Raw genomic sequence first — 17,874 nt, 5'->3', positions numbered from 1 at the left:
AGCCAACAGGATCCCAGGGCTACAGTGAGGTCTCAAAAGGTGGCTTAAGGTGATGCTCGGTCAGGGAAGAGGGCGAGGCCTGAGCCCCTTCATGCTTTCTTGTCACCAAGGGTCCTGTCTACTCCCTTAAAACAACAACACCAGCCTGGTCCCGACCCCTCCAACACTGGCTACTTGTGAACAGAGCACCAAGTTTCTTCATGCTCCACACCACCCCAATGCTGATCCTATAACTTCTGTGTCACACGGGACCCAAAGAGCTAAGCCACCTGTCTGGGAAGCTGCAGAGAGCCTCACTTAGGCCACAGCACAGCATGCCTCTCCCACCACACACACATGCTCTGCCATCTCAGAGGGAAAGAGGCCATCTGCTCCATGATTAGGCCACTGCCCCAGGACACACCCATTTGGGGGCTGGCTGAAATGCACTCCTGCATTTGGTGACATCAGGAAGCATGCTGCAGGAGTGGCCATTTTAGGTCCCTCACTTCTCCTGCACCCAATTTGGGAGAAGCCAGGAGAAGAGAATGTTCCAGCGAACATTTAGGTTCCCCAGCCATGGCATGAGGGTGGCAGAGAGTACTCAATCTTGGCAGTGAGTCGACTGTCTAAGCCCTTGTTGGGGAGTGCTCAGACCACTGGATTCCCAGCTGGTACCTGTGTCATCCAGATGGGCATCGGAGGACAGAAGCTCATCCTGGGCAGCCTGATCTGTCCCGCTGGCCAAGGGACTTCCAGGCTGGACACCCTCCGAGGTCAGTGTCTCCTGCTCGGCAGTGGATGGCTCACTCTGTGTAGGTTGGGTGCCTTCACTGGGACTGCATACTTTACTTTCAGAATCTGCAAAGAAATTCAGCCATTAGGCAAGCCATGCCTCCTTCACACCCTTTTTTCACACAGAGACCTTCCTGCAAAGGATGCCACGGATGCCATGACGTGGCACCCCATACTCGGCTGTGAGTTCCTCTCTATGCTGTGCTTCTAGATGAGACTAGTACCCTCATGCCCAGGTCCACTCTCCCCATGCACTCTTGTCCTTTAACACCTATGGGAGATGGGTGACCCCCTCATCAACTCCCACCCCTTTGCTATGTACCTTTAAAATGGCTTCAAAATTCTGTCTGTCCCCACTTGCTCCCTTCTGTACCGTGGTTCCTCATCCTAACAACAGACTCAGGCAACTGAGCCAGGAACATCTGACATGTGGCAACAGATGTTGACTTTAGGTGACCCTAAGGCACCAAGGTTGTTACACAATGTGGCTGCAGACAGATATTCATCTTGGTACCCACCCCTGACTGTCAGTCACCAGGAAGCAAATGTCTATCAATCGCCTACTATGTGCCTGGAGATTAACAAGACAGGTACCACTGCTGTGGATATTGCTCTGTATAAATAAAATGCTGATTGGCCAGTAGCTAGGCAGGAAGTATAGGCCGGACATGCAGCGAAGAGAATTCTGGGAACAGGAAGGCTGAAGCAGAGAGATGCTGTCAGTCACTATGATGAGAAGCAGATGTTAAGATACTGGTAAGCCACAAGCTATGTGGCAACTTATAGATTAATAGAAATGGGTTAAGATATAAGAACAGTTAGCAAGAAACCTGCCACGGCCATGTAAGCAATGTAAGTCTCTGTGTGTTTACTCAGTTGGGTCTAAGCAGCTGCAACACTGGCGGGTGAGAGAGATTTGTCCTGACTGTGGCCCAGGCAGGACTGGAGAAAACTTCAGCTACACACCACCCTTTGCCCCAGGTGGTGAACATTCTCAAGAGGCCTCAGAGACAGCATCTCAAACCCAGTAATGGTCAAGGCCAAAAATAGTGAGAATTTACACAGCAGCTTTCCCAGGATGAGGGCATGGAGCCTTTCATGAGGGCTTCAGGAAGGCCAGCCCCTTCTTCTTCCTGGGGCTCAACTGCTGAGGTGTCTGAGGATCTGTCTTGGGCACATCACCCTCAGAATGGTTTTAATTAAAACATCAGGCCCACAGGGTTAAACACCCCAGGAATCTAGGCTGGGAGGGAAAGTCCAAAGCCCTGGTGCCAGACAGCTCACTTCCCAGGGAGGACAGTCACCCCTTTCTGGTGGCTTATCTCACAAGTAAGTCACCATGTGCAATTTCTAGCTTCCATTTCATCTTTCCTATAAAATTACAGCATGGGTTCAGGAATGTCAGTGAGGATGGAAAAGCTTCCTGTGCCCCAGTTTTGGCCAAACTGTAAGCCTGAAATTTACTCAATAGGTCGGACTAGCCAGCCAGTGACCACCAGAGGTCCAGCAGTCTCTGTCTCCCCGTAGTGGGCTCACAAGCATGACCACCACACCCAGCTCTTTTACTTGGGTTCTATGGATCAAACTTAGGTCCTTTTGTTTGTATGGCTAATGCTTTACCAACTGAATTACCTCCCCGCCTAAACAGACTAGTCTCCCTTTGCCAACACTGTTACCCAATTTCTTTTGGAATACAGGAAAGCTGAGGCAGGAGTTTCTAGGCCCCCGGTGCCTAGGAATAAACTTTTCAGTCACATAGCTCCAGGGAAGATAATCAGAATGCCCCTTCTGAGATGCCCAACCCAATCTGATGGAAGGCACACACAGTCTCCCATGTGAAGCTTTTGGCCCCATTTATGGAGACAGAAGCAACACAATATGGCAGGGTGGCCTGCAGAGATTTCAGCCCTGGGACATACCAGGGTGTTCTGCTGGCTCTGGCCTCCCATGCTGGTTCCCATTATAGAAGCAGAGGATCAGTTTATTTCAGGGCCAAAGTCTCCTTTCACTGGATAGTCTTACCTCCAACCTACTGCACTGGGGTCTCAAGACTGCCTGCTTCATCCCCATCCTGCTCTGCTGGACATCCCCCAACATGCGTCCTTCCCACTGCCACCTAGCAGCACCTTCGTTCCCTTGTCTACAATGTGGGTCACTACTGGCTTCCTGAATGAGAACTAAATATGCCGATGGAATGTTCTAGTATAAGATAAGTGAGCCACGGGTGCCTGGTCTCCTTGCTGCTGACTGTGAAGAAGACCACAACAGAACTGGCCACCATCCCTGTGACAACAGCCTCAGGACAGCACAGCCCTTCCCAGGCCCCAGCCTCCTGACTGATCTAATTCCTTCCCTCAACCCTCAGGGGATCTGAACCTGACGAAATGTTCACTGCCTTCCATCAGGGTACTTCCCTCTCCACGGGGGAAGAGCTGAAAGGCTGGCCCCACCAGAGGTCTGCACATTTGTGCCTGGGGTGAGCGCCTCTTTGGGCCATCTCCCCTGCCCACCTGCCCAGAGGTTCTGGTGAGGCCAGCTGACTCTTCATGAGGCAGACCAGCAGCAGATATTCCAAAGTGACCACTCACTGCTGGCCATGTGGCCTGCTCTCCCCCACAAAAGCCCTGAGAAGCCTCAGAAGTCTTAGCAGGGACCAAAGGTATGCAGGCTGTGACCACATCTGGCTTCTGGCTCTTGCTGCCAGAGACAGATCAGCATAGCTAAGGACATAGGATCAGATGTCACTAAGCTCAAGAATGAATTTTTAGTCCCCATGACTGGCTTGCTTGTTCTTGACACACCTTTGAGATGGTCTCTGTTGCCAGGCTCCATAGGCATTGTGGAAATGTTATTACCCTAGAGAGTGACATGACATGATGCTGAGCACAGTGACCCAGGCATCATGAGGCTCTCTGGAATCCAAACACTGAAGTCTGACTAGTTTCCATGTGGTAACAAGACAGGATAGAGTGTGTATGCTCCTGTGTGTGTGTGTGTGTGTGTGTGTGTGTGTGTGTGTGTGTGTGTATGCATATGTGCTCCTGTGTATGTGCTCTTGTGTGTTTGTGTGCTCCTGTGTGTGCTCTTGTGTGTGTTTGCTCTTGTGTGTGTGTGTGTGCTCCTGTGTGCATACCTATGTATACATGTACACACACATCCCAGAGTGCACACATGCTTTCAGTGTGCATGTGTGCTGTATGTTCACATGTCGTCTGCAGCAGGTATGCTCACTGTGGCTGCTCAGTGAAACAGTTTGACAGACAGGAAGGTCAGCTTTATTGTCCCTGTCATGTCAGGAATGGAGGACTCAAAACTCTCTTGTCCATTTGGCTGACATTGGTTCCCAAGGAATTCATGCTGGGAGAAGGGGAAGGTGGAGTCTGTGCCAGCTCAGCTAGGGGAACCTGGGAAGAGACACCACACAGTCCTGACAATTGTTAGACTGCCTTGCTGGAGAGACAGCTGGGGCCTGTGGGGCTGAGGGACCATGCCTTGACCAAATGGCTTTGCTGTGCACACCCTGCCTTCTGTTTAAACTTAAACCTCCTGTCAGGACCTTGGGAGCCACTGGACCACTCTGTTCTTCCCACTGAATAAATCTGCTTTTTCTCTGTGGACGTACGTGTCTCTTTAATTGGACTAACTGAGGACAGGTTGATGAACCTGACTTCTAAGAGACTGCCAGAGCCCAGGTCCTGACACTAACAACACCCCAACAACTCTGTTACCTCCACCAGGGTGGGTGGCTGTGTCACAGACAGGTGAGCGTGTGGTGGGTCCTGCTTCTCTGAGCCCCTCACTGCCATATACAAGTATGAGCAGGCAGCTGTTCACTGCTTAGTGGACTCAAGCCTGACAAAGAGTCCTGTCTGCTGCTAATTATAATCACATCTCATCATCATCATCATCATCACTATAACAAACAACAGAAATAGCAGAAGCTGTCCCCGAAAGCCCAGCGGGTCCCAGCAAGGCTGCACAGGCACTGCAGGCCTGGAACCTCCACATGTGCCTGCACTCAGCAGCCCTGCTGTCCTGTTGTGGGTCATGCACGGAGGTCCTGCCCAGAACTGTACTCAGTGAGAAGCTGTAGTTCCCAAAATAGTCCTGGTGTCAGCCTGTTGCTAAGAAATAGTGGGTGGGGTCCGTGTCCTGCTCCTCTCTCACTGGGTCAGTTGGCCTTCTCAGGTCAACCTTTCTCTCGATCACTGCTCCTCTCTTCCCAGAGCTGCAAGGGGAATGCAGAGCTGTGCACCTATTTTATGCTGTGTGAGAGGAATCTGATGCAGACATGCACAGAAACACACACATTCCTACATGATCACAGTGGGAGCACTTGTGTGCATACCAGGTAATGTGCATGCAAACATCAGAAACCAGACAGACTTCCACTGTCCAACTCCTTGGGACACAGCAACAATATAATGTGTCTCTTATAAAATATCCAATGCTGGGATATGAGAGTACTTAAGTTACTGAAGAAAAGATCAAGTCAACAGGTGCAGGGTAAGGGAAGGGGCCATTCAATAAATGGTATTGTCTGCCCCAGAAATGGCAGGACCCTGTTCTTACTCCAGAAGGTGGGTTGGAGACATTCTCAGACATGGAAAATGGGCAGAGGAGGCTGAATGGAAAAAGGCCACCTCTCCTCCCCACAGCACAGTTGTCTGCCAGTGTCAGAAATAGGGTCCTTCCTGCAAGCCAGCAGATGACCGGCATGGCAGAGATGTGAGGGACAGGGGACCAAGGTACTCATGGCTGTATTAGTTAACCACACCAGAAAATTACATACTGGAGGAGTGCAAAGTGTACCTGATACTCCTGGGGACATGCAGGGTCTCTCCTACCATCCCTGTTCAGAAACCAGGCGATCCCTCTGCCTGATGGCTTCAGAAGCAAGTGTGTAGGTGTGTCCATTTACAGTTGTGGGTGTGAGGTGCAGGACTCTCCGGGAAGATGACATTCGAGTTCTTGGGTCACTAAGGATTCTGGGAGTGTCTAGGGCCATCCGTGGCCAGGTCTTCCCTCCCTCTCATTACCATTTCACAGCCTCCCAAGCTGCCTGGCCTTGGAGTCTGGTCTCAGCGTGACAGGCTCCATCAGGGCGGTCGACCACAAGGGGGCACCCCTGGCTGCAGATTGATCCCATTTGCCTGGGAGAGGCCAAGCTGAGCCAAAATCCATAACCCAGTCAGAAAGTTGGCCCCCCCAGCCCAACCCCCACACCTACCCCCACAAGAAAGGTGTAAGCGCAGTGATCCCTAGTCTTCATACTGACCCCTTGTGGGCTCCAGAGCTCCTTGACTTGGGAAGGTGCAGCAATTACCGGGTGTCATGAAGTCCAGTCCTGGCTGAAAAGAACCCCTGTGCTCCAGGCCCTGGCTCCATTCAAGGTCAGCACTTCACCCAGCGGGGTCTGCAGCAGCGTTTGCACATGGGTTATGGTGCTTATTTAAAAGCAGGCAAAGGACTCCACTCCATAGGAGTCGTAGGAAGAGCAAGTCCCCTGCTGCAGAGACACCTCTGTGGCCCTTATCTTTGCAGTCTGAAATACCTGGTTTTGCTCACAAAGACAAGCTCTCTTCTCCACATACCCCCAGCCCCTCTCCCTGGGACAGCCTGAGCATGCCCCTGTCACCCCAGCCCTGATGCATGCATATGTGCCACAGGGAAGAAAAGGGCATTCTGCACCTAAGCCCCTCTTCTCCCTCACTGCCCTTCTCACCTTCTGGTCCCTTCCCTGAGCTCTTGAACCCTGGGACCTGATAATCACCCAGGGCTGCTGGAGAGTCAGTCTCCACCCCGGAGAGCCACTTCCCCACTTTCTCTGCAGGAAGCTAGAGTCAGCTGGGAAGGCTTATCAAGTACTACTGACTGTGGCCCTACCCAGAGCACCACCTGATGTAAGTGCTGCCCAAGAGCAGAGGGTTCCTGAAAGTGCCCAGGTGTAGCTCAGTGGGGACAAAACTAGCTCCCATGTACTCCTGTGCAACCAAATGAAAGTCATGCTGGGCTCTGAATTCACCTTCAGTCCACAAGCAACATCTCTCACACCTCCCACCACTCAAACCCCACCTTCCCTATCGCCGCTGCCTCCGCCAAGGCCTCCAAGTGCCCCATGGGTGTACTTCCTTACCATTCTTCTTTCCATTGATTTGTATTTGGAGGGCCCCCTGAAGCCTGTGTCCCCCCAACCCCACCTCCCACCCCTGGCTCTGTATTCTAGGAGGACAGTGTCTCAGTAGACGGTGTGTCTGTCAACTAACACAGAGTGAGCACTCCATAAAAATTTGCAGCACTGAGCTGGGCAGTGGAGGCACATGCCTTTGATCCCAGAGGCGGTGGATCTCTGTGAATTGGAGACCAGCTTGGTCTACAGAGCAAGATCCAGGACAGTCAGGACTGTTACACAGAGAAACCTTGTCTTGAAAATTTTTTTTTAAAAATTGCAACATCAGTTAACATCTGAATGCTCAGCTATCTAGGATGGAGACTGCTTCAGGCCACTCTAGTTCCCAGCCCAGTCTCTCTGCAGGACTGAAAGGGTGTTGTTGTCTGGGAAGCAGGCTGGGCCCAAGCCAGCCTTCCACCTGATCATGTGTCTTTGAACTAAGAAGGGATCTCACATCTTTAAATGGTTGGAAAAGAAACCAAAAGAGAGATAATAGTTCATGATTTATGAAATGATTGAGAATTCAAATCTTTACACCCATAAATGAAGTTTCCTGGTGCATAGCCATGCCCATCAATATGTGTTTTTCTGTGGCCGGTTCTGCCTCAGAAAGCAGGGATAGGTGACTTCAGCAGACTGCACGTCCCCTGTGATCAACTGGCCCCCAAAACTCTGGCAGGAGTTTAAGTCCATACGCCACAGGTTAATGGCATTTAGAGGGTAGAAACCCAACCCAACAGTCAGGTAACTGGGAAGTGGTTGGGGTTCAGTGTGGTCATGAGGACGGATGGAGCCTCAGGTTGGGGAGAAGAGGAGAGATATGGACATAGAGACAAAGAATACTCATGCACACAGTTACAGGATGTAACTCCTGCTAACACCGTGCCGTCTGCTGCCTTGGCACTCTGCCAGCAAGAAGGCTGTTTCTATCGCCATGACCAAATTCCTGAGAAGACATAACTCATGGAGGGCACACTATTTGAGTTACCATGCACCACGGCAGGAAATGCATGAGAGTGTGTGTCGGTGGCACTGGGGACATGAGGTGGCTTGCTTCCACTTTCGAGGGAGGGCAAACAGAGAGACCTGACTAGAAGCAGGGTTAAGCTTAAACCTCAGGGCCCACTCCTCCATGACACACTTCTAAAGATTTCACAACATTCTAGATATCACTTGCTGTGTAAGCCCCTCTCCCTGTGGCCATGTGTTCAAACCCAGGTATCTGGGGAGTCATCTCCTATCTAAGCCACAGTAAAGGCCACCATCAGAACTGAACACTCCAGGGCCATGCCCTTGACCCTCCAAACTGTGAGCTAAACAGACCTCTTTTCTTTATAAAGTGATCCTGCCTTTGGTGTTTCATTATAGCAATGGAAGGCAAATATCCCAAAGCCTAAAATATTCACTATCTTTTTCCAGACAAGGTTAGCCAGCTTTTTCCTAATTGTATCTAGAAGCTAGAAGGTATGTGATATGGCCAGAGAAGTCACCCCAATTCAGTTCTGTGGCCTGGCTGTAACTGAACATCACCACTGGGTCTCTGGTTTGACTTCATCCATCTGACATACATGCAGAGTTTAGTACAGCCCATGGCATTCCTTCTAGATATTTTCTTCTTCCATTATTCAAACTAGAACTTTATTGTTGACCAAAATCAAATTTCTGTCTTTATTTCCCCCTTATTCATCGAACATAACATTTTAAAAGTATACAGTTGTTTTTATTTTCCTGACCCAAGACCTAAAGGAAAAACCTGCAGGTGAGGAGACAGGGCAGTCAGACATGCCATGCAAGCATGAGGACCTGAGCACAGATCCCCAGCACTGAGAGAGACAGGCACAGAGGCAAGTGCACATAATCTCAGCATGGGGGGGGGAGCAGAGATGGGGGAATCTGTGCTGCTCACTGTCCAGCCAGCCTAGCTGAGCCCATCAGAGACCTTGTCTCCTAAAAGGTAGAGAGTGAGGGAGGCGTGGAAGTCAACTTCTGACATGTACACACATGCATGCATACATGTGATATGCAGCACACATATCCCCACCACCACCACCACGCACAACTCTGGATACTTTGAGGACCCCCTCCAAATTAAAACTACTTCAGATTTCTGCTCAGCAGTGACATTCCACCAGTGCCAGGAGACTCAGAGCTTTCAACATCCACAGGCCACGGGCTACGGGCCACGGGCCACAGAGCCGGGCTTCCTTCTGTGAGGAGCAAAGCACTGAAGGCATTATGCAATAACCCTAGCCAGTTGCCCCCTGAACATAGCATCATCACAATGTTCCAACCAAAACTCAGGAAGGGAGATGATGTGAGGATCTGTGGGCTTCAGCCACATCAGAAAAAGACTCATTTACTTCCTGAGTTCCCTTCCCAATTCCTGGTACTTGAGTCAACTTGCAGACACCAGCAGAAAGGAATTTGATGCATGCATGCACACACAACACACACACACACACACACACACACACACACACACACACACACACAAGCTTTGCAGACGCCCAAACTCAGAAGTGAAGCTTGCTCTAGCCCAGAGAGATTTTAGAACAAGAAAGAATTGTGAGCCCATTCCACCTACCAAGACTTACTTACAGACCCAGAGAACCACAATACATAGAGGGTAAGGGTCAGGATCTGATGGGACCCCAACATGGCAAAAGGAAGATGGGACAGAAGTATGCTGGTACCTGTTACCTGTGCTGCTGACACTGACCAACCTGAGAACAGACATTGTCCCATAAACACAGACTGGATGAAACCTGCTAGATCAACACCGACACTGAGAGACCCAGGTTTGCACAGGGCTTCTGCTTGCATGCTACAGCTGTGGGTGGGTGTGGCACTGGCACCCAAAGACAAGGAAAGCAGAACACCCGGCCTACCTGGCAGTCAGAAATGCTAGCTATGTGGCCAACACAGGGATAGTCATCATTTGTTCAAATCGAGGATTTCTTGTATGAATATGAAGAAAACTTAATGCCTAAATTAAAATCCATGGCTGCCACTTAGAGACAGACAGCAGGGTGTGCAATGAGCACCCTACACATGCTGGTGAACAATCATTGGAAATGTCAATGGAGGAGGTGGGTGCTCTGCTACCTCAGCTCCTGACTCAAGCCACCCTTGGAGAACTGGAGAACAGTCCCCACCTGGCCACAGGACACCCCCTTCCTTCCTCTGATGGCTTTTCTGAGCTCTGCAAACCACCAAACTTGACAGGCTCTACCCCATTGGCCCATACCCCTGAAGCCACTACCTCCTGTCCTCTATGCCCCTGTGACTCCACCCAGTGTCTTCTATGCCCTAGGGATTCCACTTGGGTCTGCCCCCACTCCCAGAAGCCCACTTACCTTGCTCCATCATCTCTAGCAAGCCCTGCTTGATGAGCTCCTCCCGGCCTTGCCTGCCAGCCATCTTCTTCTCCAGTGCTGCAGGACACAAATGCCTAGTTAAGTCACAGCTGGAGGCAGTGCAGACCCACCACACCACCACCATGTGCTGCTCTTGGCTAACAGGAAGACACACGGAGACAGTAGACACCTGAGGCTGGGGACCTGCCCACTGCCAGAGCCTGGCGCCCAACGATTCTGAGTTTGCTACCTAAGTCATCTAATAAGCAATGTCCCAAACTCCAGCCATAGGAAAGCGGGTTCAGGTTCATGTTTAAGGGATCATTTCTGCAATGTTATTTCATGATAGCCTCCTTGACTCTGGCTCCAAGGCCATGTTCAACCTCTATGACAGTTGCTCCACTCATGGACAATGAAGCCACCCTCCCTTTCCCCCGGCGGGTACCCTTCTGTGGCTAGCACCAGCTTTCACTGTCTCTGTCAGTTCACTTCTCCTCGGGAAGCATCTTCTAGCCAACCCCAGGTAACAGCATTCAGAGGATCCACCACCAGACACACTCTGGTCAACCTGCTTCTGACTGTCTCTGGGGTGTTCAGGACATTGCACTGACTTAGGTCCAGCCAAACACACACACAACACACACACACACACACACACACACACACACACACACACACACACACACACACCCTACCTTTATTTGTCCACAGGTGAACCTCAAGCACAAAACCACATAGTTGCTTAGGTCATAGATGCTTTCTTTGAAAGCTCAGAGTGGAGTCTACTTGTCAGTGGGGTCCCAACACCACTGGCTATGTGGAGCAAAACTCTAACAGGTGGCTAAGAACACAGCCAGCCCACCTATCAGAGCTCAGAGTACCCACAAGGGCTGACAATGCAAATGATATGTTCTAAAGTATTTAGCAAGCATGGACTTCAAGCCATGTTCTGAGTTGGGAGCTGGGAGTCCCTGAAGGAAAAATCAATCTGTCCCCATCCTTGTAGAGTGTGGGATGATAAGGCCTTCTGCCCATTACAGCTGATCTCACAGTGATTGAGCACCTACTGTGTGCCCTGTGTATCAGGCATTGAGCAGGACAGGCCTGGTCTCTACTTGTGACCCGCAGGCATGGGTGGCAGAGAGGACACATGTCTACAGGCTGAAGTGTGGAATCAGAAGCAGGGAAGAGAGCCCACTGGGGCCACCTGTGTGGAGGATGACAGGGATTCAGGATGTTGCAGGAACAAGACACTTTGAGGTGAGTTTCCTTTCTATAGTCTCAACTTCCAAACCAATTTCCAGTGTCAGTGGTGTGGAGGAGGGACAATGAGAGTCGACTGGAAAAGGAGGAGGAAGGGAGAGGGTCTGAGACAATCACATTAGCCCTCCCCTGCTTGTCCCTCAGATGTTCCAACTGGGCAGGTTGGACAAAGGACATTGCTTGCACTGACTTAGGTCTGATCGCTGACCCAGAGTCAGCTAAGGACAGCAGACCTACCTGCTCTTTAAAGCTCAGAAGCCTCTGCCTTGCCTCATCCTAAGGTCAGGACTAGACATGTTAAAATTTATAGCATCAAAAGGGGGGTGGTGGTGGTGAGAATAAGGATGTGGGATACAGAGTGCTGTTACCTGATTTCCAAATGCCTAAGTGGGGACCCCAAAGGCAGGGCCACCACAGATGGCACCTAGAGAGTCTCTGTGCCCTTTCAGGGTCCCCAGAGCAGCTTGACAACCCCAGACAGGAGCAGTGCTGCAGAACCTTGAGGACCAGAAAAAACTGACCCAATCTTCCCAACATTCCAATTCCACAGCACCTCAGGGTCACAGAGGTAACCAGCTCTGATCCCCTGGCCTCCAGTGCATCCCTGCCCGGTGGCAGGACCTTCGAGATAGGGCCCAGCTTTCCATCTGCTTTCTGCCTGGCACACTGGAAGTACTTGTGAATGCTTGAACAGTTCATCTTGTTTTCATTCTTCTCAAGAATAATTTGTCAATCAACTTCTTGAGTGGTTAACATAGTTTGGTAAGTTGCATACCCAAGAGTGAATGCTAAGCCCTCTACTGCCATCTTACCTTGCCTCCCACCCAAGGCTGGATGCTGTGGGTGCCTGGGTTTTTGTCTCCACCATCCTTCAAGGCCTCGAGCATGTATCTCTTTAGAGCTGGGCAGGAAGCTGGGGCCTCTGGGACCCCAGAGGCAATAGCCTGAGACAGGCACTTGCCAGGCATGTCCCTGGGGCTGGGAACGGACTGCACACATACAGCAACCTCACTAATTGCTTACAGCTGCAGCTAATAGGCAAGTGGCTCAGAGGGAGGGCCCTAAGGCCCAGGGCATCTTGGCTCCTGGGGTTGGTGGCTCCAGAAGCTGAGGTTGAGCTTCTAAGAGACCAGGGTTGGTAGCTTGTGCTCAAGTTCCTACCAGCACTCCCTGCCGTGGGTGAACAGCCTCCTCTCTGAGTCCTTTTCTCTCTCAAAGGAGGGTAGGCTCACATGAGAGAGGGGTCCTCACAGAGAGGTGCACACTTGCCAGATGATGCCAGCCCTTGCTCGGCAGCACCTAATGCTGTGGCCTCTCATTTGGCCATTCTGTCATGGACACCATATTGTGCACAGTGCACTCTTGGAACCAGCCATAAGGCTGATTCTGAGTGGCAGGGGCAATAGGACAACATGGGGCAAACCCACTTCCCTCCAAGCTGGGTCTAAGGGTGCAGGACAAGTGAATGAGGGACCTTCTGGATCTTTGGGTAGGAGATGGTGGGGAGAATATCCCTAGACCATGCTCAGAACTAAGGTGTAAGCCTGTCTGCTCAGGCAGAAACTGCACCACAGCATGGATCTTGACCCCAGGCAGATCCTACGAGCAGTGAGGGCCATAACTAGGCCCTTGCTTCATCTGAATGGGAGGGTCAGAGCTGTAAAACAGTCATTTGTGAGCTGAGGGCTTTGTGGAGTGTGGCTGTGAGTGAGAAGAGCAGCCCTGGGACTGGAGAGATGGCTCAGCAGTTACGAGCACTTGCTGCTCTTCCAGAGGACCTGGCTTCAGTTTTCCACACCCACTGTGGCAGCTGACAACTGTCTGGGACTCCAGTTCCTAGGGTTATAACCCCTTTCCTGGCCTCCGCAGGCACCAGGAACGCACACGGTGCACCTCCATACACAGACATTCAGGCAGAACATTCATATACATCAAAATAAATCTTAGGTCAAGTCATCCCGGGGCACTGCAAGGCCATGGCCAACCCTGTGTGCCCTGTATGACCACCCCGACAAGGTGGCTGGTGAAATGCAGTCACCAGAGGGAGGCTGCACAGCTCTGTGTGATGTGGGGACCGCCAGCTAGTGTCACCCCCCTCTCCAGGCCCTCACCGGATGTCGTCTGCTTCAGCTTCTCGTTTTTCTTTTTCCTCCATTTCCACGGTTTGAAGATCCTGCCCAGAGTGGCCAGCTTACTGTTCCTCCGCACGGGGGGAGTTCGAATCCCTGAGACCAGAGGCTCGGAGCGTGCTGGGGGAGTTTGGTCCATCTCATCTGCAAGACAAGAACAGGGACGGGTCTCAAGGGATGATTATCAGGCGCTGGGGACTCGGGCGATCATCCCACCTTAAGTGACATCATAAAGAATATAGCTCAGGGAATAGGCCCAGCACTGGACTTTCTCTAGGCCTCCTCTGACAGAGTGTACACAGGAGGCAGGGTAATTCATGAGAGGTGTGATCCATTTTCCTTCTATGGAGACCCTACTCCTTAGCCCTCACAGTTCACAGTCCTTGCCCACCCTACCCCTTTGCCATGGTTGACTGCATGATGAACTACCTTCTGCCTCAGGACCTTTGTACATGCTATGCCCACTGCCCACACTGCCTTCTTTCCCAGTTTTCCTCTACCTCAGTCAGGGACATCCAAGTTTCGACACTGGATATGGCATTGTCACATACAAATGTGTTGGGCTATAGACAGAGCTATCCTGGGGTGTATGCCGCTTGTGGACTGTAGATTAAACACACATAGTGGATGTAATCAATGTACTCAGATAAGTATTTTTTTTATTCTAGGAAATCTTCACCCTCTTCCAGCCCAGACTGGGCCAAGCCCTTGGCTTATGTACTATACACACATGCATCAAGGAAGCACAAAGTCCCCCAAACTGCCGTCCCCTGGTCATCAGCTCTCCAAGAGCTGGGCACAGACCAGGCCCAGCTGCAGAACACAACACAGGTCTGGCCATCAGACACCACAGGGGATGGCTGCAGAGCAAGCTGACCCCTGAGTAGACACATGGGAGCATCTGGCCTTTGGGTCCCTCCTTGCTGGTGACTCAGGACATGTGCACACAGTGGAAGGTGTACACAGACAGATGGCCCAGGAAATGCCAGGCAGTGCAGTGTGTCATGCTAGAGACGGATAGCAACCTGCAGGTCCTCCTGTTACCTGTGGTCAGGGTCTGGGCAAGGTGTTCCCAGACTCCTGGTCTCCTATTCAAGGAACTGAGATAAAAGCTAAGCCATTTTTGCAGAAGTAGTGAGGAGGCAGAGTTACTTAAAGCAGAGGGATAAAGGAACAATGGGTCACATGAGTCAAGGATCCAATGATAGGTGATTTGTGGTTCCTTTTGTGGGGTTCAAGAGAAGGAGGGGCCAGATACTGTGAAGCATAGTGAGGGCCATTCTCTATTCTGACTGATGAATTAGGTCATGTAGTCATTTCTCTACCGAGGATGATGCTTCTGATTTTTGTCACATGTGTGTCTAATTATGCACTGGCATAAGATGATAAGTAGGGGGCTTTCTCCCTAAAAGTTGACTTTGAGGACATAGTTTTCCTTACCAAGAACATACCCCAAAATGAGTTCAGGTCAGATCATCCTATTCTGGTCTCATATCTGGACATAGAGTATGATAGAATGGAACTATCTTTAAGTTTTGTGGTTGTCAAGGGCAGAAAAACAGCCCTTGTTCAGCAAGGAGTGTATGTGCACCCCGATACAGGCAGGGGCCTGACAATTTTTGTAGAGGGGTGTGTGGATGTAGTTCAGGCAGGTAAAGGAGCTGGGTTGCCAAGTGTGTTACTAGAAGAGAGGGTGTTTCCCAAATAAGTGGCACCCAAGTACTCAGTTATTCCTATGATTGCCTGCCTCAGATCGACTGGGGACTGGCTAGCTTGCTCTCATCTCCCTAACCAGGATACAGATATGGAAGAGAATCAGGCAAAGACATGAGCACAGACAGAGACAGACCCAAGGAGAACCACCAGGTCAAACCACCATGCAAGGGGGGCATAAAGATGTAGCGGCAAAGGCAAGGGGGTTGTTGCAAGTTTGAGACAGCCTGGGCTACATCAGGAGTTCTAGGCCAGCCATACACACAGGGAGACCCTGTCTCAAAAAACTTGAAAGATGTGTGTAAAATCATGCCACATATGCCACTTTGGTGTGCAGCCCAAGCTGGTATGCACAGAGGATTCATTTGTACCTGAAGATAATCAAAGGATCGGTGCTGGGGCTGGGCAGGAGGAATGGGGACACCCCACACAGGGTGTTTCAGAGCCTCTGACACATTGGGTTTTGTTAGAAGTTTAGTTCAGATGAAAAACAAAATTCAAAAGAACGGGCTACAGGAGACGACTGGGTCCAGAGCAGTACCACTACTATCTGCCCACCCTGGATCCCCATCAAGCCGTCACAGCTTACACAAGAGTCCAAGCACCACTCCAGAGGACCCCTTCCATCACTTCCAACAGTGCTCGGGGCCTAAATCCCACCCAGGTTCTTGGGAAGAAGCTGTAGGCCTGACTCAAGGTACTGGATCTTGACCAAAAGCTCCTTTACCATCCCCAAGCCCCCACACCATGCCCATGACCACACTGCTACCCCAAACCTCCTACAGCCTGGGGTCCATTTGCCATCAGGGAAGGAACTGAGACTTTTGGTCTGAACAGACTTCAGAGCTGCAGCAAGGCCTGGAGAGCCAGGCAGAGCCGGACTGGGTGTGACTGTGCCTCAGGAGCACCAGGCTCTGGGAGGTGAGGGAGAGCCAGTCTTTGGAACCCAGTGGGTCAAGAGCTCAATCAAGCTTTCAGTCAAGACTTTCAACATCCCACCTTCCCCACCGTCTGCTGCACACTGGCAAAGCAGGAGCTGCAGATGGCAGGTGGGAAGGGCCAGCACAAGGCAGATCCTGAAGGCTTTCAGATTCATGACTTCCCACGTTTTACTCAGGATGAGCCTAGGGCTGCTCTGTTAATGTGACCTCCCTGCAGGTACCCACAAACCAGTAAGTAAGGGGGTCCCAAGCTGACATTCCTCACACAGTGTCACAAGGTAACAAAACACCTGGCAAAGAGTGGGGAACAGGGCCCTATCAAAGACAAGGACAGCTGAAAGATGAAGGTCAGTCTTAGATGGCTCCTGCCATCACTTCCCCATGGCCACACAGTCTGTCTCTCCCTTCCCAAGGCAGATCTACCCCATGATCCACCCCTTCCCTTTCCTTCCTCCGCCCACTGGTGCCAGATGGGTATGGCACTGCCAGTCTGTTGGTCCCAGCAACGTTCTTGTCCCAACAGGACACAGGATGGGAATAAGCCATGTCTCCTAAACCTCTGGCTCATGAGATGGAGATGTTGACTGATGCATTTGATGGCAGTATCTTGCTTCCTCTATACCCCATGGCAGTGACCAGAGAGGTACATGGTATGGAAGGATAAGGGTGTCTCAGAGGGAATCTAGAGGAAGGGGAGTGTGGGTGAGGATGTCCATCAGGATGACTAGTAGATTCCCACAAGAGACACATTCAGGCTCTGGAGGAGGAAGATACATACAGCTGAGCCGCCTAGCAGCCAGGTAAGAAGCAGCACACATAGATTAAACTACAAATCAGCCACATGACTCCATTATAATTACCCAGGTCACTAGGAAACCTGGCCAAAGTGCTAGCATCTCAGCCCCCAGATATCTACAGTGCACTTCTGCCTGGTGTTCTGTGAGCCTTAGACATAGGAAGCCAGTTACACCACTTCCTACTCAGCCCCACCTCCAGTGCTCCCTGGCCAGCGGACACAAACTGCCAGTATAGTCTGTGCTCTGCCATGCCCCTGCCCAGCCTCATGACCTTACACTCACAGCTGGTGTGACTGCTGAACATGAGGCCAGAGGCAGCCCTGATCCCCATCCTGGCCCTGATACTTAGTAGTAGAAGAAAGTGTTGGCCATTCTCCTACCATCCTTGTGCCCTCTCTGCACTCTGGTCTGTCATGATGGGTGGGAATATCTGTTTTTGCTGTGATACTTCTACATGGGGTGAGGAAGAGTGGGTGGGAGGGTCAGCTTCTTCTCCCCCCTCCTCCTCCTCACCATCATCATCTTCCTGTCCTTTAGCCACCTTCTCTTTCTTTTCCTCAGCCTCCTCCATGTCTCCCTCCTCCTCCCAACAATCTCACTATCGCTGTCAATTTCATCACTGTGCTTGGCTCCCCCAGCCTCCCCCTTCAGCCCTCCACGGCTATCACAGATTTGGGAGGGGCACCCTGCGGCTCTGACACACATTTATCCTCACTGTACAGAGGAGAG

At 51.2% G+C, this 17,874-nt stretch overlaps 1 protein-coding gene across 1 annotated transcript in view; it reads right to left on the bottom strand.

Annotated features, from left to right (window-relative positions):
• Phactr3 (phosphatase and actin regulator 3) overlaps positions 1 to 17,874 on the bottom strand; it is a 188,290-nt gene that overhangs the window by 57,330 nt on the left and 113,086 nt on the right. Inside the window, 3 exon segments of the mRNA XM_036185093.1 lie at positions 542 to 840; positions 10,303 to 10,380; positions 13,677 to 13,838. Of these exon segments, the coding sequence (XP_036040986.1) occupies positions 542 to 840; positions 10,303 to 10,380; positions 13,677 to 13,838 (539 nt within the window).

This window comes from Onychomys torridus, chromosome 4 (assembly GCF_903995425.1).
Source record: "Onychomys torridus chromosome 4, mOncTor1.1, whole genome shotgun sequence".
Classification (NCBI taxonomy): Eukaryota; Metazoa; Chordata; class Mammalia; order Rodentia; family Cricetidae; genus Onychomys; species Onychomys torridus.
Note: the sequence above shows the minus strand (reverse complement) of the source record. Positions and strands in the feature narration are given on the sequence as shown.